The sequence below is a fragment of the Drosophila obscura genome, unplaced genomic scaffold, assembly GCF_018151105.1.
Source record: "Drosophila obscura isolate BZ-5 IFL unplaced genomic scaffold, ASM1815110v1 contig_1, whole genome shotgun sequence".
NCBI lineage: Eukaryota > Metazoa > Arthropoda > Insecta > Diptera > Drosophilidae > Drosophila > Drosophila obscura.
Genome location: NW_024542679.1, coordinates 1,275,703 through 1,298,161, shown reverse-complemented (window position 1 = coordinate 1,298,161; position 22,459 = coordinate 1,275,703). Strand labels below are relative to the sequence as shown.

The 22,459-nt window shown below is 42.3% G+C and overlaps 5 protein-coding genes across 5 annotated transcripts; 4 read left to right on the top strand and 1 right to left on the bottom strand.

Annotated features, from left to right (window-relative positions):
* The first annotated feature begins 4,181 nt into the window (after window positions 1-4,181).
* LOC111069637 (MICOS complex subunit MIC13 homolog QIL1) lies at window positions 4,182-5,007 on the top strand. The gene is made up of 2 exons (XM_022359779.2): window positions 4,182-4,339; window positions 4,417-5,007. The coding sequence occupies exons 1-2, from the start codon at window positions 4,329-4,331 to the stop codon at window positions 4,778-4,780; spliced, it is 375 nt and encodes a 124-aa protein (XP_022215471.1). The 5' UTR covers window positions 4,182-4,328; the 3' UTR covers window positions 4,781-5,007.
* Window positions 5,008-7,372: 2,365 nt separating this feature from the next.
* Window positions 7,373-12,401, top strand: LOC111069636 (pH-sensitive chloride channel 2). Its single transcript, XM_022359778.2, has 7 exons — window positions 7,373-8,940; window positions 10,445-10,566; window positions 10,631-11,026; window positions 11,090-11,248; window positions 11,311-11,466; window positions 11,526-11,905; window positions 11,974-12,401. Exons 1-7 carry the CDS (start codon window positions 8,864-8,866, stop codon window positions 12,208-12,210), a joined length of 1,527 nt encoding a protein of 508 aa, XP_022215470.2. The 5' UTR covers window positions 7,373-8,863; the 3' UTR covers window positions 12,211-12,401.
* Window positions 12,402-13,487: 1,086 nt separating this feature from the next.
* On the top strand, window positions 13,488-14,322 carry LOC111069691 (cytochrome b-c1 complex subunit 8). The gene is made up of 3 exons (XM_022359855.2): window positions 13,488-13,587; window positions 13,879-14,061; window positions 14,119-14,322. Exons 2-3 carry the CDS (start codon window positions 13,887-13,889, stop codon window positions 14,211-14,213), a joined length of 270 nt encoding a protein of 89 aa, XP_022215547.1. The 5' UTR covers window positions 13,488-13,587; window positions 13,879-13,886; the 3' UTR covers window positions 14,214-14,322.
* Window positions 14,323-14,681: 359 nt separating this feature from the next.
* On the top strand, window positions 14,682-15,061 carry LOC111069692. The gene has a single exon (XM_022359857.2). The coding sequence runs from the start codon at window positions 14,768-14,770 to the stop codon at window positions 14,930-14,932; it is 165 nt and encodes a 54-aa protein (XP_022215549.1). The 5' UTR covers window positions 14,682-14,767; the 3' UTR covers window positions 14,933-15,061.
* A 1,081-nt stretch (window positions 15,062-16,142) lies between these two features.
* On the bottom strand, window positions 16,143-17,242 carry LOC111069689. The gene has a single exon (XM_022359853.2). The coding sequence runs from the start codon at window positions 17,053-17,055 to the stop codon at window positions 16,285-16,287; it is 771 nt and encodes a 256-aa protein (XP_022215545.1). The 5' UTR covers window positions 17,056-17,242; the 3' UTR covers window positions 16,143-16,284.
* Window positions 17,243-22,459: the final 5,217 nt, after the last annotated feature.

Genomic DNA, 22,459 nt, shown 5'->3' with positions numbered 1-22,459 from the left:
CTTCCCCACACATCTGTGTGTGTGTGTGTGTGTGTTGCCATGGGTGGGTGTGTGGGTGCGTGTCAGAAATGACAGCCGGGGGGAAAAAAACCAAAAATCTATGCTTCACTCACCCAACCAAACCCCCTCTTGCCAGCAGTTTCCCCTGCAGTGATTTTGCAATGAAATTCGATGGCCCCACAAGGCGGCGGTGGATGTGGAAGACGGTACGATATCAGCCTCATTATGGAAAATCAATAGAAGAGAAACGTAACTTTAGACTATGCCAGAAAGAGAAGGGGAAATTGATACACAAAAAGTTGGAGGGAAAAATAGAAGGAGAATAGAATGGGGAGAGAGAGAGAGAGATGGCGTAAGTAGTTCAATGATATGGACTACCCATTAACTAAAATTTCGATAGAAAAACGAGCCTGCTCCTCTGCCCCTTCACTCCCTCAGAGCAAACAAACAAAAACAAAAACAAAAAGAGAAAAACAAAATTAATTAATTTATGTGCCAGCCCGAGTTTTCCATGGCAATACACACACACCCACACACACAACAGAGACAACAATCTATAGTTACACGTACACATTTTTCCACTTTCAACGTCATCCTCTAACAATATTCGTCCTCGTTGGATGTCTGGATGTCTGGTTGTTGTTGCTTCTGGGCTTCGATTCGATGTCGGCAACAACTTGAACTCATTACAAAAACATAATAGCAGAATAAATATTGAAAGAAATGGCATAAAATTATAAAAGCCTTGTCCAAAGGCAAGCCCCCACCACTCTGCAGCCATTCCACTCCATTCTGAGGGGCCCCCAATCTTATTCTCGCCCCCAAAGCGCCAATAAATTTCCTGCACTATCGCACGCTCACAACCACAAATACAAACGTAGCCCAGCCACACACACGCACACACGCACAGAAGTACTGAGTGCGTAAGCTGCTTATGGCTAAGAGCGCGAATGTATCTGTGTGTGGTCTTCGGAGCATAAGATATGCTGCAAGTTCCTATGTAATACACCCAACAAGGGCATTACAGAACGGGCAACAAGGATGGATTGGTATCCCCTCAAGCACCAGACCAGAATGTCTATCATCGGCAGCACCACTTGCCAGCGTAGAAAGTGGTCAGCATCGAACGGCCATACATATATTAATAATCATACGAGTAGATCATCAAAACATAGACATGGCTAATATTTCATTTAAATCTATTTCAAGCTGTCCTCTTAAGCATCCCTAACTCTTTCTATGGAGAACTTGAAAGGGCAGACCTTCGGCTATCCCATTAGGCGGGATTTTAAGTTTTCTACCCATTCTCTGCCTCACACATGGAACATGTCCAAGAGTGGACCCTCAACATTTTAGAAATTTCCAGGCGGCGCGTGTCTTGATTTAAAACCCATATTCAACACTCACTCACTCACACGCACAGCCAATTCAATTGAACCACAAAAGAGTCACTTTTTACACAAAAAAACCCAACACCACCCGAAACCCAATAAACGTTTCTTATCTTTAACACCCCAGAAACCCGGGGGGAAAAAAATAACACGGATAGGGACAGGGCCCGGGACCGGGACCGGCCCCTAAGCCTTGGGCAAACACAGACGCGTGCGCCAATAATATCAAAATCGAATAAGTAAACAAGATTCATAAAAAACTATAAGATATAAGACTCATGTGTGCTTGTGTGTGGCACGGGTGGTTTGTGTTTTAAAAACCGTTCGTAGAGAGTATGAGAGCCAGCGAGACCCTATCCAGTGCCACGAATGGTGGCAGCTGCTTTTCTCCACTGTGAAATGCAGACGCGTGTGAAGCATGTGTGTGCCCGTTGCCTGGGTGCCCCCCTACCGCCCAAAAGATGTTAAAGGAATCGAAATAAAGTTCATTAGAGTTTTACAATTCTGCGTAGTGTGTGGAAGGAAAGAAACCCCTTCCGAAAGGGTTGTCCGCTGCAATCAATGGGCCATCGCATAATGCACATGGCACATGGCAGATTGGACAGTTTTCCGATCACAATTTTTCTCATTGAAAATGTGTAAAATTTTACCCCAAAAACGGAAAGGGGTCAGGTCACCAAATTACTTTTGAGCGCGCAAATCAAGCGAACGTAAAGTGAAATCCATGCATGATACGATATAAGCCATTAGGGGGATGCCCCGATGCCCCTGCCCAGAGAGAAAGGGGTTACGGGCCATAGGCTAAGGGGTAAGTGGTGCGGGCTGTGAACCCTTGCCCATTGTAAAGTTGCAATTTTCTACAGATAATGCGAATTTTCCAACGCAAAAAACAAAAATCCCAAAAAAAATAACAAAAAATTTCTTGACATTTTTCGCATAAAAATCTCGTTGGGTCGCAGGGGCAGGGGGTAAAAAGGGTCACCGCTCATTGTGTAAATAAAGGATCAGCATTGGGATCCGGATCGATGCAACCAACTGTCACACGTCCATGCGAAATTAATAAATTACATTTTCTCCTTTCCTTTTTTTTCGCATAAAAATGTGTGCCAACTTTTTAGCCCAAAAAAAAAATATATGAGGAAAATTTAATTTTTTTATTCGGGTGCACACGGTAGCAGTGGCAGGGGTAGGGGTTGTTCCCGAGGAAGGGGTTGCGACACATTAGCTGAACTGAACCTATTAATAAGCGTTGCCAACCCCGGGTGCGACCTCGCGACGCATCGCCTGACACGTGGGTCAATGTCGCCCGACCCGACCTGAAGCGGCAACGGCAGCTTCCTCCTCATTCTGACAGGCGGCACAAAAAATGGGTGAAAAACTACCATAAAAGACCCAAAAAAAAAACAAAAAAAGAGGACAAAAACGGAAGCCCGTTAAAATTCTCACTCGATTTGAAATTGGAATTTTTCAATAAATTGGCACAAACTCTGGGCCATTCTTTGTTCGGCTGGCAATAATCCTCTTAACTGCAGCGCGACTGTCGCATAATTGTGACAAAGGAAATGTTGGAACTGGCGAAATAGGGGTACCAATGCTGGTGGCTTTGTTTCTTTCTCCATATGTGTATCTTCAGTTCTGTTTTTGTTGTTTTCTGGCACTAGTTAAATAAATGAGATTTCGTTGGGAACAAGGGGCAGGCTATACTATACCTATAGCAGAAGCCTCACAGGCTAAGCCGTTAACTAGGACTGGACCGAACATTTTGGTGATTAGTCAAAGAAAAAACGACAGCCAAATCGATTGGATCGTAATGTTTACATTTCCTTTAAATGTGATGAAGTTAATCATCGGATTATCCCAAGGACTCAACGGTGACAGCCTGTCAGAAATTTTTAGCATAGTACATAAACTATTGTTAGATGTAGATGATGATGCGTTGCTATAGTCAATTTTGGGGGTACAGTACTTTGGGTCTGTCATCCCATCTGAAAACCAAGAGTAAGGAAAGACCAAGAGTTCTAACTATTCCACATTTAAAATTTAAAATAATAATAAGAATATAATTCTAGTAAAAATAATCATTAAATCTACTGTATAATTTTATAAATGTGCAAATGTAATTTTTAAAACACTCAACGAGCTGAAAACCTTAGAAAATATTCTGCTTTATATAAATAATAATTATTTATACACACACATAAAGCCAGATGGAGTATCTTACTTTTGCAGACTAGTGGTCAGATGAATGATATTCGTCCCACATAAACTTCTTTCGAGGTTTTTTGAATTCCCACAATTTGATAACAGTTTTTTCAAAATATACACACACATACAATAGCTAACTGCTGCGAAACAATCGAAATGGCGCCACTAGGCGGTTTTCGACTTGCAATGTATCGATAGTACATCTATCGATAGTCATCTCTAGGAGAAACTTAAAGTGCGACCAGATTTACATGGCGATGAATATCGCCCATCTCTAGTTACGTAGGATAAATTATGTAGTGCATACGGTCACACTGCGGAGCGTTATCCCATTGTCGATTCAATATTTAATATTTCCACGAAATTTATGTAACCTTAACATGTTTTACGCATTACAGGTGAAAGATGTTGGTGGTCGTTTTTGTTTTCTAAGTAATGCGGGTGGAGCTACAAGGGGCCTTTACAAACAGTATTATTTTGCGCGGTTTAACAAAGGGCGCTCAACTTTTTAAATAGAAGGGTGTTAAGTGTGTTATGTCTCGCCGGATTGCCCTGGCTATCATTATCAACCCTGATTTTGTTATTGTCATCTCTAGCTAGCTATATATATATTTATCCGTAAATCTGAAAAATTCCAAAAACGAAAACGAAAACTAACACCAAAATATTGGTTTATATATTAACCGGTACTTGACCCTACACACACTCTTCCGACAAGCAAACAAGCCAAAAATGGTGATTGGGTAAGTTGCAACAATGGTTATTCTTTTGATAATTACGTAAGCCACAAGTGTGAAATGAATGAATGCTCTTTTCGCAGGTTACTGGTGCGCGGTGGCCTGCTGGCCGGTGCTGTTTACTACACCAACAAAGTGGGCATCTGGGACGACTCTGAGCAGACGGAGAAGCTGTACAACAACGTCAAGTCCGAGCTGTGTCCGTACGTGCAGAAGGCGAAAAAACAGCTGCCCTTCGATGTGCCGCAGCTGCCGAACACCGGCGAGATGCGCTTCCTGGCCAAACACTACTACAACGAGGGCGTAAAGGGCTCCATTCGCTTTGTCCATATGCTGCCCTGCTATGCGGGTCGCGGCCTCAAGAAGGTCAAGGACACATTCGAGGATTTTGCCAAGTCGCCGGCGATCACCGGCAGCCAGGACGCGGTCAATCCAACAAAGCAGTAGGCCGGCCCCTTGCCTATGTGGTCCCAAATGCGAGGCTGTTTTTGTGTTAGTTATAGTTAGCCTACGGCAAATTAAGCGTATAGTTTCTCTTCCCTGCCTGCCCCACACAGAACCCAAGCAAAGTGAATACTTAAACCGATTGAGCGATTGAAGAGGTTTGTCCCCTCTTCCAGTTTAGTAATAAAAATGATTATATTATGATAGCGTGAAGATCGCCGTGAAATGTACAACAGATCTACAGTCTACTCGAATTATTTAAAAAACCAGAAGGTTAGACAGACCCCCTTTTGTTTGGACTGATGTGACTGATATTTACTTTGTGAGTTCTCTTAGATAATTTATTTGGATCTTGCTGTCTACGTAGGACGCCTCGCCAAATAGACGAAAAAACACGTCGTCCCCATGATTTATTGGCCCACTCCCCAATCGCCAGTGCTAGCCCAAAGTTCTGTTTTAGCTTGCATTTGATACTTACTTGGATACCCTGTTACGCTGATGGGCATTTTCGTTGGCACGTGAATGCAAAGTGTCAACTTTTGGGATAGGTTTCCCAAGCTTCCCACGCCTCGGATGAAATGTGGCAACAACGGAAACGAAAACTGCCTCGAGGCTGCCTCCAGATGCAGTTGATAACATGAAATTATTGCTGTAAACAAGGCGATGTTCAAGATTGTCAATTACTCTTGTATAGCCCGAGCAGAAAGCAGACTCTTGATAAGGCTCTGATAAAAGAAAAGTCTCGGAGTGGCGTGCCGCGTCATGTCACGCATGTGAGTCAGCTTCAGCTCCGTTTGGTTGACATTTTACAGCAGCTTCCGCTCTGACAACACATTACGCATACGCCCCACAGTGGCGAAGGCAAATATTAAACACGGCTCTAGGACGCGCTGCACTAAACCCAAAAGACGTCATTGAAGGCAAGGCGTACGCCACAACTAGCTGATAACAATTTAGTGCTCCAATTGGGCTACCCAAAAACGAGATATGTATGTACATTTGTACCTGCCTGGGTAAGCCGAAAATCCCAAGAGGTAGATAGATCCCAACCGAATGACTGACTGGCCATCCCAGCACTCGCTCAACCTGTCATTGTTTAAATTTAGGCAGACCACTCAAGTGCCCGTGCCCAGTCCTGATTATCTCTCCGGTATTACTATACTCGAATACTTTTAATTTCGATTATTTGCAATTCTATTTATGATATTTACCAATCGCCGTTGGCATTGCCCTTGTCGCCCGTTGGTTGCGTTGGGTGTTGCTGCTGCTGCCGTCTATTTACATAGCATACCCATTTTGTCTTTTTTGTGTTTTAATTAATGAAACTTTTTGCTTGTTTATTGGCTTTAGCGATCCAAACACAAGCAACTGTCTACTGCCTGCCAGCTAATGTTGTCTTGAGATAAAGATACTACTCGTACGGGTACCGTGCCCCTCAACCTGTCCATTTCCCTCTCTCTAGCAGGTGACTCACCACCTGGCATCGCAGAGACAATGCCCGATCGGTAGATCTCCTCCCAGGCAGGGAGCAGCGGTGAAAGCAGCCTCTCAAATATCATCGAAACAGATCACGTGCCACCCAGGACTTACTTCATTGCCGCACAGGTGGTAGTAGCCAATATTTGTGGACAAATATGGGGAAAATCACATTGCCAGCGACCCATAAAAATCGGAGCAAATAAATGTTTAACCTCTAAAAGGTACACACACACCAAGCAAGCAACACCTCCCCCACACAAGATCATGCCATGGCAATGACTCCGGTAAACAGTCCCAGTCCCTGTCCCTGTCCCAGAAGATACCCTAGAAGCGTCAGGAAGCAGCACCGCACCGCACAGCACAGCACCGTGCGATAAGCACAGGCCAGGCCAACACAAGTTCTGTCTTTCCACTTGCCAAATTAGCTGTGACACTGCCCCTGCCAGTGGCTCTTGAATAGAAATGGCCTCCTGTTTGCACTGGCAATGCGAACAATAATTAAATAAGCTTTCTTGTTAAATATGCGCAGATCAAATTTGCTCAGCTACGCTACGAGCATTTCATTTAATTAAAGTTCCTAAAATAACACCCGATAAGAGGGTGAGAAATTGAGAGAACATGCTCTGGCGATGAATTGACGTAGGCAAATGTGTCTTCTCCACAGCTCGGACCAAAAATGTTTACATGCCAGCAAGGAGTTGGCCTGGGGGAGTGGAATCATTAAATAAATACTTATTACTGAGGATCTAAGATCTCTGCAAGAAAGGAATAAAAGAAGGGAAGTCATGCACTGCCCACTGTTTAACATTGTCATCTACAAAGCTCTAGATCGCTCTCTCTCTCATGTTTTAGTCGAAGTCTCGCATTAGGGCCCGTGCAATTTGCACGCCTGCCCTTGAATTTAGTCACCGCCTTGGAATCGACTTCTTCAATCCGACAACTAACTAGCTATCTAAGCTCAGTAGCTCAGTTTCTCCACACGTACTTTAAAAACTTTACAAGTCAATTTTGCTACCATTTTTCGCATTCATATCCATCCACTCAGGTCTCAGACTACTGTCTATGCGTACTCGTAGTACCGTGGCGACTATAGTAAATGTGTTTGACAAAACGTTATTAACTCATTCGCAATTGGCCATGCCATTTGTCATATATTCAATATATTCAATTATTGTCACACTCGGAATTCTGTGTCACGTCGCTGCTTTAGCTTCGCCTTTTGCCAAGCCTCATTATTATTGTTGATGCCTTTAGTTTTGTTGGGGATTGTGGGGCCAGGCCAGCATAATCCCTTGGACCGTTCGCTGGCTGGCGGACAGGGGTTTATTCAACCAAGAGGATCGCCATTGTACGCGTAAGCTGATAAGAATTAAATAGTTTCTGTTAAGGTAAAATCAGTTTTGCTTGAGCGCAATGACAAGTTTGTTGAACCGATTTATGGCACAGCACTTATATAACTACTACAAATTATCTGAAGATGCAAAGATAATGCTACACAGAGGGGTGGGGAGATAGGAGAGAGAGAGAGATCTTGATGAGAACGGGCTCTGTGGGGGAAAACATTACAAGCCAATTGAACGCGTGGGCGGGAGACACTTGTGTAAACAGCCACACTCCACTCCCCCTGGCTAATCGCAGTCGTAATTAGTTGGAGCTACTTGTGTGCTCCCCTGACTAATCAGCAAAACAAGAAATGCGACTGCATCTAGACTGCATTTTCAGTGCCTTCTGAAATGTTACGTTTATTCTGTTTATCTATTCTGTTTCTGTGCATTTTCCAAGACGACTCTCATACCGGTTTGTATTTCGCTGCATTGCTTCCGATATGGCCAACGCATTCCCATTCGTATACCCAATAGATGTGTGTAGATCAGATCTACCAGAGTGGCGCTGCTTATAAGTGAGCCGATCCCCAGGCGACCCTGCGCTGTTGCCTTTGAGCTGTTGAACGTATCGAACCTCTGTCTCCGAATCTTCTGCTGCTGCTGCTGCTGCTGCACTGTTTACTGCTGTTTGTTACGGGTGGGAGGGGCTACCATCCCAATAGAAACCTAACACAAAACATTAACTGGTCTTATCAGAAGGCCTCCCCCCAAAAAAAAAAAAAAAAAAAACAAAAAAAAACAACAGACAAGCTGAGAGCTACACGAACCGCACGAGCTTCGCCTCCCCCGTCAGTGCTCATTGAGGCGTCGGCGTCGACAGCAGCGCACCTGAGCAGATCCGAGCCGAGCCAAGCCAAGCAGCAGCTTCTCCCAGGTATTTCTGTGGGGCGCAAACGCGGCGCGAGTTCAAAACGCCAGCGACTGGAGCTGGAGAAACAGACACCAACCAGACAGACTGGCAACTGGCAATCGTCCTCGAGAGAACATTAAGAACTACACTACGAGACAAGTGTTTACATAGAACATTAAGAATTGAATTGAATTTGCATTCATTTCAAAGTGAATGTGTGCAAAGTGAATGTGAATATGCGCGAGCAGGTCGTCGTGTGAAACATGAGCATTTGACATCGAATCAATACCCATTCGGCCAGCCCAAAGAGTAGCCTAACCGCTTAACCGCCTTACCGCCCAACCCAAAGTTAAAACGAAAACCAAAATCAACATGAACAACTCCAGAAATGTTATGTGGAGCACATTGGTCTTCAGCTCAATCATCATCCTCTTTCAAGCCTCCATTGGGTAAGTTCTTGCATTTTCTTTTATTTCCTTTCTGATGATGTTCCAGACAAATTAGAAAGCACAACATTTAGCTATATTTAGCTATATATTTAGCTCTACAAATGTCAGATAAAACATTCAAATGGCTATGTATGCATGGGTGTATGGGTGGGGGTGTCTGTCTGATAAAACCAAAATTTTAACAAGAGTTGGAGCTGCCTTCTCAGTAAATTGACAACAATTTATGGAACTTGTCTCTGACTCAAAACAAGCAGAAGAAGATGACAAATTGGGCAGGAGACTGAGCGTAGACGGGAAAAACCATAGCATTCATTTTGAAAGTGGTGATCCACATCTACATAAAGATTCCATTGATAAAATAACTTCAAGAATTTATGTTCTGATAATGGAAATGGAAATGAAATCTGAAGATGTTACCGAGAAAACTGATAAGAAATGGTGAGGTGATAACAAGAGGGTTACACATAATAGAGTTTGGTAACGTTTTTGTTTATAAACATTTCCTGATATAAAAAAATAGCTGTGAAATTTCGTTTTGAGATTTTTATTATTGCAATCTTTTGGAATTTTCCAGAAACCTCTAAGGGAATACTCACACACTCAGATAGAAATTCCTCAATAAACAAAAATGTTTATTTAAATTAATTTTCGGTATTTATCTCGATGCAAATCTATTGGTATACAGTTTGAAATCCTAGCAAAGTTCTCTGGTTTTACGCAAAAACTTCAGGGCCATTGATAAATCATTGCCCCAAATAAATCCCCAGAGGAATTAAGATTAGAATTTAATTAACATACTCTCCGAATGCGCAATAAGAAACCGAAAAGCAAAAATCGACCAAGAAATATTTACAGGGCAGAGCAGGGCAGGGCGGCTTTTGTCTTTAATGTTCAAAAGGTCGTAGCGTAGCTTTATTATCGGATAAGTTCAAGATCTGGGTGCTATATCAATATGGGCTATAATTAGTTTCCTGTTGTGGGAGCAGGTCACATCGATTAATTGAATCGAATACTCTTTGTGGTTGCGCAAGCAAACAAATAGCAAATAGCGGAAAACTACATACATAATAATAAATTAAAACCGCAAGCTGCCGAGCAGAGGAGACAAATATTTATTTGAATTATTACGATATTGCAATTGATGATTTAAGGTAGCGCCAAATGAGCTTGCACAGCTGCTGCTGCTGGAGCCGGGGAGCTTGTGTGCTCAACTCAGGTGTGATCCAGGCAAAACTTTCTAAAGTAAAAAGTATTTTAAATGGGATCATAAAATGTGCGGCACTTGCCCATAAATTGTGTCACTTTCAAATAGAGTTGTTCGAAATAATTTAATTTTTTATGATCGTTAAAGTATATTTTTATAGTTCGTTTGCCTTTGTCCAAGGGGTAGTATTAGTATGCATTTAAAAATGAGTTATAATACCTGGATTATGTGTCATCCAATCCAGGCACCTGAAGATTTGCTCTCCGTTCGTTTTCTAACCTTTCGACCATATTTTTGCAGGGCCTCAGTGGACGAGCAGGAGGACTGTCCCTCCTTGGCCAATGCCTCGTACATGCAGCATTCCCAACTTATACAGACCCTAACCCATGTATGCCGCTACGATCGTCTTGAGAGACCCATTGGTAAGGAACTGGCATGCACCCAATGTAAGGGGATAAATTCTAAAGAAAGTTTTCCAACCACCAGAATACGACACCGATGGGAAACGGCTGCCCATTGTGGTGAAGACACGCATCTATGTATACTTCCTGCAGAACCTAAACTCGGATCTGCTGCAGTTCAAGATGCACGCCCTGCTGCAGTTGCGGTTCCAGGACAAGCGACTGGCCTACCAGACCTTCCAGCGCGGTGACATTTTGGGGCAGAAACATCTGAGCGAACGCCTCTGGCTGCCGCACATCTTCTTTGCCAATGAACGCGAGTCCAGCATTCTGGGCACGGACGAGAAGGATGTGCTGACCTCGTTGTCGCCAGAGGGCAATGTCATCATATCCACCCGCATGCAGGCCTCACTGTATTGCTTTATGAACTTCAAGAAGTTTCCATTTGACCAGCAGCTCTGCTCCACTGTTATAGAAAGCTGTAAGTAAAAACCATTTATCATACAACCATGGAGATATCTATGGCGATTTCCTGATCTTTCAGGGATGTACAATACCTCGGACCTGGTGCTGGAATGGGAGGAGCGTTCGCCCATCTCTTTTGATCCGGAAATGCGGCTTACAGAATACAACATGGACAATTACTGGCACAATACAACGATTGTGCACTCGGATGAAATCAATCTGCGTCACGGATCATTTCGTAAGTGCCATTTATTATGACTTTTTTTGTAGATATTTTACTGAGTTCTTCGTCTGCTTTAGTGGGTGACTACAGTTCGCTCAGTTTCACTGTGAATTTGAGGCGTGAAATTGGTTTCTATTTGCTGGATTACTATCTGCCCTCCATGATGATTGTGGCCATATCGTGGGTGTCCTTTTGGCTGCAGGCAGATGCCTCCCCTCCACGCATTATGTTGGGTAGGTCCACACTCAACGAATAGGGGAATACTTTTTATAAATTTATCATTTGTGTACAGGAACCAGCACCATGTTGTCGTTCATTACATTGTCGTCATCACAGAGTAAGAACCTGCCAAAAGTAAGCTACATCAAAGTGTCGGAGGTGTGGTTCCTGGGCTGCACCTTCTTCATCTTTGGCAGTCTGGTGGAGTTCGCCTTTGTCAATACCATATGGCGTCGCAAGGAGAACATTGAGCTGAAGAAGGTCAACAGCAAGTACATCATCAAATCCACACTCACGCCAAGGCCATCGCGTCGTCAGATTGGCGGCAGCCTCAGCAACGATTCCAGAGCCAGATCATGCTCGAGCCTGGACAACATCGTTTCCAGCACAGAGAGCGTGCGCAACGGCAATGGCAATGTAAATCATGGCTACAACAATTATCTAACAGTTCATGTGAGTGCAAAAAATCAAAAAATCAATTGAAGATTATCTGCTAAGCCTTGCACTCCTTATCCTTACAGCCGAATCTGCCCATCATCAAGACCGAATGTGCCGATAACGTGTCCATCTCCAGTGAGCGGATGAGCAACGAGCACATCATTGACATCGACACGGAAAAGAAGGAGACGCCGCCCACATTTACAACCATGACACCGCAGGAGATTGCCATGTGGATAGATCGGCGATCGCGTTTCCTCTTTCCAGTGATGTTTCTGGCCTTCAATGCGCTCTATTGGACCTTTGTCTATGTATTATAAAAGAGAGAGATATTCAGTGAATGAAAATTTTTATTGTACATACTATACAACGCAATGTTGCCATATAAAATGTGAAATCTTGTCTGTTTGTGTTGCTCTTTTTTAAGCAAATAATTATAGTAATTAAGTTGTAAGATGCATCATCTCATAGTTGTACAAATGTTGATCATAAATATATATACTATAATATACCTATTTTTTAATTCTTGTTTTACTTGAGATTTTTCGGTTCCAACGAATCGCTATAGTCCAGCAATTGCTACTCAAATGTTCGAGCTTTTATTGATCTGGATATTATGGACTTGAGATATTGTTTGTAATTTCAGGTTCCAATTAATGCAGAAACTAGTCAGTCTCTGTTTTAAAGATATTAACGATATTTTTCAGATCACGAGTACCAATAATAGGTAACAGAACTGGGATAAATGTATATGTAAAACACAAAACATATGCATTAATAGGTAAAATACATGTCAATCTAGGATAAAATCATAAATAATGTTTCAATGGAGCTTGGAACAAAACATTTAACATCAATTAAAGGAAATAAGGTATACAAAAGTACAGATGCATAGAAGAAACTTGGTTGACCAGCAACACTGACGTCACATTTAGTCAACATTTACGTTTTATGCTTTGGCCGTTTTTGCTTGAACCTTTTTATGTAAACAATCCAATAAAAAATATTTCTGAAAACTAGCCAATCCTGAACAAAATTCATTGAGGAATCTGATAAAATTATTTTTATTATTATTTATTAGGGCTGAAAGGGCCAACTATCTAGTAATATTAAACTGAATATCAAAATTGACGAATTTCATATCACAAAATATCATGGTATGGCAGCCCGCACCAACTACGAATTGCACGAGTCTGGCAACGCCACAAAACGACGTCACATTCGTTTTATGTTGTTTTTCTTTGAACCTTAATATGTAAATAATCCAATAAAAAGGACTTCTGAAAGCTTGCCAATCTTGTAGAAAATTTATGTATCTATCAGATAAAATTATTTGGGTAGGGCTGAGAGTCCCAGCTAGCTAGTAATATTCAACCGAATATCAAAATCGAGAAATATCAACTTTGAATGTTTTGAAAAATACAATCGATACTATCGTAATGGTATCGTGCTCAAATAAATTTTAAAAACCATCGAAACCTTTTAGGAACTTGTCCATTGAAGAAATTAGATGCCAATTGTCGATTTGTTTACAAATGCGTCTTCGTAACATATCAAAAGCGCAACGACTGTAGCTCGATACTATCATGATAGTCTCAAAACCATCGATAGTAGAGGGTAGCAGCAAAATATCGATGGTTTTGGTTTGACACCTTCTCTGCTGCTGCGACGACGTCTTCGTGAAAATTCAAATCAAGGTAATATTTGGCATCATAATTTCCCGAAATGACAGGTGCTGGGCGCTAAAAATATGCATACTCATCTGGGTGCCAAAAGTGCAGCGATCGAGCCCTGCGGTCAGACGTTCTTGGCCACAGGCTGGGTCGCCAGCGAAGTGCAAAAATTACATAACCTCCGGGACCAATAGAGGAGGCCAATAGTGCTCGTGCATAATGTTTATAATAACCATATGTGTCTTCATCCAGATACTGGTTAATTTGTTGTGCTGTTGCTAATGTAGTCTCCCTTCTTTGTCCCGTCTCCCCCAGCTTGAAATATGCGTCTGTCGTCGATTTTGAACGGAGCCCACTTCGGCAATCTTGCCAAGGTGCACGGCATCATCACCTACAAGCTGTCGCCCTTCGAGCAGCGCGCCTTTGCGGGTGCCATCAGCAATGGAGTGCCCAACATGTTCCGTCGCTTCCGCTCCAATGTCTTCATTGTGGCTCCACGTAAGTAGAAACCACATATTCCTATAGACACCCCTCTAAATTCTTGTTGGATTGCAGCTTTCATCATTGGATACCTGATCTACGATCTGACCGAGCGCAAGCACACCGCTCTGCTACGCAAGAACCCCGCTGACTACGAGAACGACCAATAAGCAGGGATTTGATTGTTCGTCTCTACACACTAGCAAATAGTTATGTTAAACTAATTAATAAAACTAAACCCACAGTTCAAGAGAGTTGTGTGTGTTTTGTTTGCGCATACCTGCTAAGCACGTATTTCTATACGGTTTCAAATTGATAAAGGTCATTGGGATGACCCCTCAGATGGCATTGTGCATCAGATGCATAGTATATCGAATAATATAAACAAAAAGAATTTATATTTATAACAGCAGCAGTAGGTTGTCAAATTAACCCCTTAAGTGCCGGAGGGTATTTAAAAACACAGGAAACATTAATTTTACCTCAGACCAGGTGGAAGGTGCTACTTCTGTGTTTAAGTAAACATAATTATATATTATATCTCAGGGATAACAATTTTGTTTATTTTTCATTCACTTCGAAATCGTCGTGTCGGCCCTTAGTGGGTTAATCATCTAGCTGCCTGTGCTCGCTTTCCAGCACTGTCAGCTGTTCGCAAACAAAAAAAAGTGTGGAGCAGATCAATAGTTTTAAACATTTAGATTTACTGAATATTAGTCACTTTATGGACTGCTGTGGGGACGAAGTACGCAAGGAAAGCATCTACAACATGCTACAGGCCATTGTCGACTCAAAAGTCATCAACGTGCAGTTGTTTACCATCGCTGTGGGCATTTTCTTTGTTGTGCTGCTGCTGAAGAACAATTTCCGCAGCTTTTCTGGCACATGACTCGACGGAGATGGGACTCTATTCTACCCTAGATGTTCTGCTGGCTGCCGCGATGTAGTGTTTAATTTATATAATAATGTAATGTACGCATTGTAGCTAAGTATATTAATAATAATTGTCTCAAGCGGAGATTCTGTTTGCAGTTCAAGAATGGGTGGCACACCCCCATGCCCGTATTTGTGTAACGAAATGTGTACACTACATGTTCATGCGTGCTCTCTCAGGGTCATCCTTCTGGGCCGATATAATGCATAATAATTGTATCTGAAGGCCAACCGGACTGGTTTGAGCACCCTACCCGAAATTTCTATGGGATATGCTAAAAACCACTCCCCACCGAAAAAGCACCCGTAAGCACCACTCGACAAATTGTCAATTTCATCATTAGGTGGAGGCGGGCTGATTCACGGCAATTTTGATTCTGATTCTTTTTCTAACGATAAGCATTTCACGCTTGAAGTGAGCAAATCACTGAAATGTGTGTACCTTTAATTAGCTAGATTCTGGTGAACTTTTGGCCCAATTCTTACATCCAACCGGGCGGCCAATCAATCCCAATTGCTGGCCACAAATGGCTTCAATTGACCAGCGATTGATTGTCGTCCCATGTTGTGTGCACGCACTTCCTGGTGCAGCAATCGGCATTAGAATTCAATAGAGAGCCCCTCAGACACCACACATCTACGAGGGAATCTGAGGCAAGAAGAGTGTCTGTCATTCGTGGCATTTATGCGATTTATGGGACGTGCTTTTATGCACAAATTTTGCATTAGGATAGCCGGACCCAATGCAGTTCTAAGAATGGAAGGAAAACGTGACCTGCTTACGGGCCAGGCCCGAGCCCGAGCCCAAGGCATTGCATAAGGAAAACCTTTTTGGTTGGGCTTATGTCTGGCGCAGCAGAAAAAGAGTTTCGGATCTAAGTAACCAAAATCGAAGCGCCGTTATGCGAGACCCTATATCATATTATTATTTTTGCAGACGGATTACCCAACCTGTTTGAGTGGCTTTTGTGGATTTTTGGATAGTGCAATAACCGTATAAGGTTCGTCTCCCAGACTTCTCAACTGCTGAATGCATTGCTCGGGCTCGAGGCTGCTCTGCTTGTCAATGAACTTGAAATGCTGAAAAATTCCCAGAACTCGGCCAGTCGAAGTGCTGACGATAGTTCCGCCCCGGTTCCGCCATGAATGGTATACCAAAGTCAGACAATATGATACCCTGCCGGGAGAGGGGGGTTATATAAACTGATTTAATTACAACGCAATTTCGATGACTTGTTCTTGGAAGGGGAAACGCTATAATCGAGCAGCAACTGGCATCTGAAATCAGAGGAATTCGTAGACCCCAATTCACTGGCCATCAGTTTGATCCTGGTTGCCCTTTATTCTGAGCGCCGCTGCCAGGCAGCTGAAATCAACGGACCTTAGCTGCTTCTTTGGCGGAGGCCTGAGGTCCTGCAACCGTTTGTACTTATCGATCAAAAGAGTTCCCTGGGGTTCTGTTTCCGACTCTGCTGGCACATCCGTTGGTTCGGGCGTATTCTGCCGTTTGCTTGGCAGCACAATTAGCTTTTTGTGGGTGGTGGTGTGGCCCTGCTTATGACGAACCTGAGACATGTTCTGCCCCTGCTGATCATCGACAATGTTGATTCTGTTCGAGTTCTTGGCCTCGTATTGGGCAATGATGAAATCGCGACGCTTCAGTCTGGCCTTGAGAACGTTCAGACAATTCCTGAGTTTGTCCACCTCCTTGACCTGGTCCTTAATGCTGTGTATTCCCTGGTACACCTTGTTCAGTTCCATTTCCGCGAGCTTGGCGCTCTTCTTCAGGGCAATCATCCTGCTCTCGTACTCTGCAGGCATCATTTTTATATGCTCCTCCAGATAGGATATGTACTGTCTCTGTTCGTGGTTTAGCTTCTCCAACATCTTTATCTGCTCCTTCAGCATCAGGGATTCCTCGACGTTTACGCTGCCTGCCTGCTGTCGCACCGTTGTCGCATACTTTCGGCAAAGGTCATTCTGATCCACCCTCGATGTTGCCAGTTCCCGCCGTAGGAGAGCCACCTGCTGCTCCAGTCGCTTCTTAATGGTGGACGGGCCGTTCTTCGTCTTGGCCATTGTCTCAAAATGTTTTAATTGGAAATTTGGAAACGCACAATTAATTCGGATTTGTTACAAATAAATATCTAGCATAAAATTTTGTATCCGAGCTGTTCTACGTGTGTTTTACTACATACATATATCTGTCTGAAGGAGCCAAAAAATACCAACATTACAAATTTACAACGAACTATGAAAGATTTCAATGTGATTGCTACGCAAATCTGGGCAATATGATCGATCCTGAACAGATGTTGTCTGTCCGATGTTGTGTGAATAGTATTCAAACGGTTGCCTGATGGCCGTGATTAAAATCTTGAGAAAGACAGACACTGTACACCTGTCCACCTCGACAAAGACTGTGGATTTTGTTATTGAATTCTGGGCATTGAAAGCGACCATTATGTAACCCGTTCAGTCATTCCTTTAACTTTGTTGGAACCAGGGCTCTCAATCCTCTGAGTGCCTTCCACCTGATGTCCCGCATTCAATCAAAATTATGTGGAAAGTATAACAAATTAAGTGCTCTTCTCCATATATCCCTTTAAACTAATTTCCGTAATTTGTAAATCAATAAAAATTCCACATTTTATCCACACACATTCACGTATCGGGGAATGACTGCAATTTGATCAGAGACTGTAAAATTTGCATCCAGAGCAGCCCAGAGCTCAAAATGCACATATGTATCTGTGTGTATTGTGGGTTGTACCGGATTTAGGCGTGCCACGCCCAATACGCTGCTGGTGGCCGAAGGTGCACAATGCAAACATCCACACAGTGAAAACAACAAACTGATTTTCGGGCATTTTTCATTCATTTCATGCCCTGTCTTTGAAGGGTGTTAAGTTTCAGCAGGCAGGCAGTGGATAAGATGGCTCCTTGTGATCCTATTTCCCAGCACTCGTACTATAGCCTCACCATCAAATCATGAAAATTGTATGTATTTTATGGAACGAATAATCCAATATCCAAAAGGGTATTCGGGATTCGGCAGGTTCGTCTCGCGTTGGTTTTCTTTTTGTTTGTAAAACATAATTTGTATTTTTCACTCCGCGATGCCGCACACTTGATAAGGGTTATCTGAGTCTGATCATTATGGGGGTTTCTTCTTCCCTCTCCCATGGATCGTTTTCGCAAAGTTGTAATTCATTTGGCGGCAAGCGATTTGCTGCGATATGTGAGTTTTCGGTTTGGGGATAGCCATAAAGATTCCTGACGATCCAGGAAACGATATTTGTATACATACAAATACGTATGTGGGTTCTCAGGGTGCGGACTGCGGAAACACTGAAAATATGCAAGATTTATATTCCGTTGCAAGCATTAAATATCCTGCTGTACACAAAGTACATTTATCATGCCACACATGACTTCATTCCTCTTATTTTATTAGATTCAAAGTCCTTCTGTGGTACAATGCCAAGGTCTCTCGCTTCTTGATCTTCTCTGTCATCATCACTCTGCCTTTGTATATTTTCATTTTACTTTTTTTGTTGTATTTTTTAATAGTATGACAAAGTTGTTCTGTTCCCACTTATGCAATTTCCATAAATTCAAGGTCAGCCGTACAATAAAAGTCCAGACAGCAGATACTCTCACACAAACACACACACACGCACACTGGCTCACAAACAGATGTCTGTCTGGCTATTTTTTTTTTTTCGGCAGCCAAGCCGCAATATACAGACCTCAGCCCCAGCCCCAGCCCCAGCCCCGATGGGAGATGGTTGGGATGGGCTGTGTGTGCAAAAAAGTTCTAAGCAAAATTTTCAACAGAGATGTGCGACAATGTTCCAAGCGCCATGCCATGCCATGTGGATATCGTATTATAAAGTTTTGGAATTGCAAATTTGAAAAATAATACGAGCGTGGGGGCAAGAGAATGGGCAAAACGGAAGATATATAACAATTTAGAATTATTGTCATACGGAAATATCACTCTAAAGAGTCCCTCTAAGAGAACAACAGAAAATAATATCTAAAAAAATGTGGCCAACCAATATGCCAATTTCAATATGGTAAAATTAATGTTTAAAGTAAAGTTGTTTTTATTTTAATTTATTTTTGCTTAGTGCAAAATTTCCTTATACTAATCTGCACACCCATACTCAACATGCAATAGTTAACTACATGTTTCTTCGCTATATATGGATACACACATCACGAACAAAATAAAGCCCCTACCACATAAACCCCTTCGCACATGCCGTAAAATGATATCAAAAATGCGAATCAAAACAAAGAACCCAAATTCGGCAAGCAACCAAAAAAAAAAGGGCAAAAACTTGACTAACGTCTAACCCAAATACAACAAAAGGACCACAAAAGACACAAAAGGCAGACGAGACAGACCAGACCCAGACCCAAGCCCCCAAGGGAAGGGCGATATCTGGGGCACAGGACAGACAGAGACGGACCCAATCAAAAAAAAACTCTTTCTCAGCGTAGACATGAGCTAGACGAAACCCGAGACACTGTGCTGTGCCATGATAAATGGAACGAGAGACCTGAGAGATCCGGGAGAGGATGCTGTCAAGTGCGCCAGTAGAGCCCAAGTAGACGGAACAGAATTCTCCTTCTAAGCCAGCGGCAGCGAATCTGAGTTTCCCCGAATTTCAGCTGTTAAATCAATTCCAGTTTAATTGCATTTAATTTGAGCTGCAGACATCAGAAACAAGTTTTATTTGCCTTTTTTGGTTTTCGGTTATTTTTTGCAGTTTAATTCAATTTATTTGGTAGACTGAATAGACAGTGGTTGACTGCAGGGAGGGTGGGGGTAAAACATATTGCGCAATGGCGATATTTAAACAATTTACAGACCCCCCAAGAACTGAAATCAAATGCAGTTGGGTGTGAATTTTATTTGGGTAGACCAAAGTTAATTTGTAGAAGCAACGCAATACTCGCACCCATCCTCAATTGTTATTCTCTATTTGAAAAATGTTACGGGAGTGACGGCAAAAACTCTTTTCCAAAAAAAAGATTAACAAAAGAAATGCAATTAAATTAAGCCTATAAAATATGCAATCTTATACAAAATAGATTCAATTATTTTTACTTAAAAATCGCGAAGAAAAAGCTCTTAAGCCCGTAGTAAACTAAACTAAATTTGATTGCTGGGCTAAAACTTTATAAAAATTCTTTCTGTGTTGCAAAATTCTGTATTCTACTACAGCTAATATTGTTTTTGTTTTTTGTTCATGTTGGCACAGTTTTAGGGGAACTTACTTCCCCCCTATCCATCAGTAAATGAAATGTTCCTACATTGAGCACTTGCGCATAAATCTGTTCTACAGAGTAATCAACATAAAGCCGATTTAAAACGGGAATCAGAATAATATATGAAATATGCAACAGTCCAACAGAACAACAGACAGCACCCGCCACCCTCCGCCCGCCTCGCAATCCAGTCGAAAATTTGTTTTGCTAATTTTACGTGTTTTGGCGACAAATTTCATTCCAAAAACGAGCACAGACATCCGCTCCGCTCCGCTCCAGGCTAAGTGCAAATCACATGGCATATACCATGCACAAAGATATATGTATATTGTATGTTTATAAAGAGGAAAACCGAACGATATCATATAAAGAAAGGGAGAAGAAAAATGTTTAAGAAACATAACTCAAAAAATGCAAATTTTAATTTCCGACAAGGGACACTTGGACCCCGCAACTTCTTCCCAGACTTTGCACCCCGAAACTCCTTCTCTGACATTGACTCTGAGTTATTAAAATATTTCAGAAATACACAGATACACTGGGGGAACAAACACACACTGAATGTTTGTTATGTTGCGCAGGCGCAGCCCTGCAACGCCCTCAAATGGACTTGGGCTTGGGCCTGGAACTCCGACTCCGACGCGGACCCATCCAAAAATGTTATTGACCCGTACCAGCGATCCGTTAGCGAGCAGCGTTCCGCCGGCCTGCCTCCTGGCCGCAAAACCCGCAGAGCTGCAGAAATTCTTATTAAGATCAATCAGCTAAATGTCGGTTTTATGCTTAATGCTCATGATTCACACGACCAAAAAGCGCAAAAATCGAAAATGCATATGGCAGCGCACTCCCTGGAGGGAATCAATCCTTACCGATGGTATGTGACCATGGTATACCCTTTACAGGGTACTTAAAGTAGAATTCGGGAGTCGTTTTGACATTTAATATTGGGGCTACGTTGTTTACGTTATTTTGATACAGTTTTGATTGATTTATACAATCAGAGATCCCCCATTGTATCCCATAACAAGCTTCTCCAGAAAGTAGCGTAAGCCCATGTCCAGAAAAGAAAATCGAAACTCCTAAAGCATGTCCCAATGACTACACAATGTGCATTTTTGTTTTGTTTTGTTTTTTTTTTGCAGCCTTTACAAAGTTGTCGGCACGTTTTAATGCTGAGAATTTGAGATGTTTTTGCTCTCAGAGTTCTCTCTTCTTTTTTTTGGTTACTTAATTAGTCATGGCAGGCCCGGCCCCAAACATGGAGTGGGGGTGATATGCTGCTTTATGCAACGCATGCATATGGCATTCAACCTCGGGTGGGAGAGGGAGATGCCCTGCCCATGCAACTACTTTATATAGGGGCGCTCTTATCACAATTGACACACATTAGAGGAGGGAGGCCGATAACAGAGCTACTCCTGTCTGTTCGGCTCGGCTCGGCTCGGTTCCAGCTGTTGCAGTTCATCAGCGTACTTCCTGCTTTGCACTCCAATCAAATGATAGTTTTAAGAGTAAGTTGTACTTCTTTAGCTACACAATCCATCAACAAACCATTTAATGTGCCAGCTTTAGTCGGGTTATTTGTTAAGTATATATTTCTGTATATATTTATCGCATTTCATTTATTCTTACAGTGAATAATATAGTACAAAATTAGCTTCCTTTAAATTAAATATCCCATTTATATAAGCAGTCCATCCTTTTCCCTGACATGCTGTCTATCAGCTACTTTAGATTCTCTTCAGTTTCCAGCTGTTGTCCGTAACTAGGGATGTTCTTTAAAGAGAGGTTCCACTGTCTATACAATATATACATACATATGTATGTATTTGTATGTTGTATTGTTGGTATATTTGATCTGACAAGAGTGAGGCGATAAGCCCAGCGATGTTGTCAATACAACAAACAATGCAGCAAAGCACCCAAAATTTCTGGAATTTCCTCTTCCACTTTGTCCGTTATTTACTCGACATTTTGTTTGCCCACTGAAACATTACACAGTTACACAAACAAACACACACATACACTGGCACACATACCGCATCAGCTGTTTTTTATTCCATCCGCCACAATAGGGGGTTCATCTCTGGGGGTTATCATTATCAGCATCCAATCCAAGTGCAACTACTAGAATTGGCTACGAAAACTGAACAGAGACAACACAAGAGACAAGCGACTGACAGCAAACAGCAAACAGCAA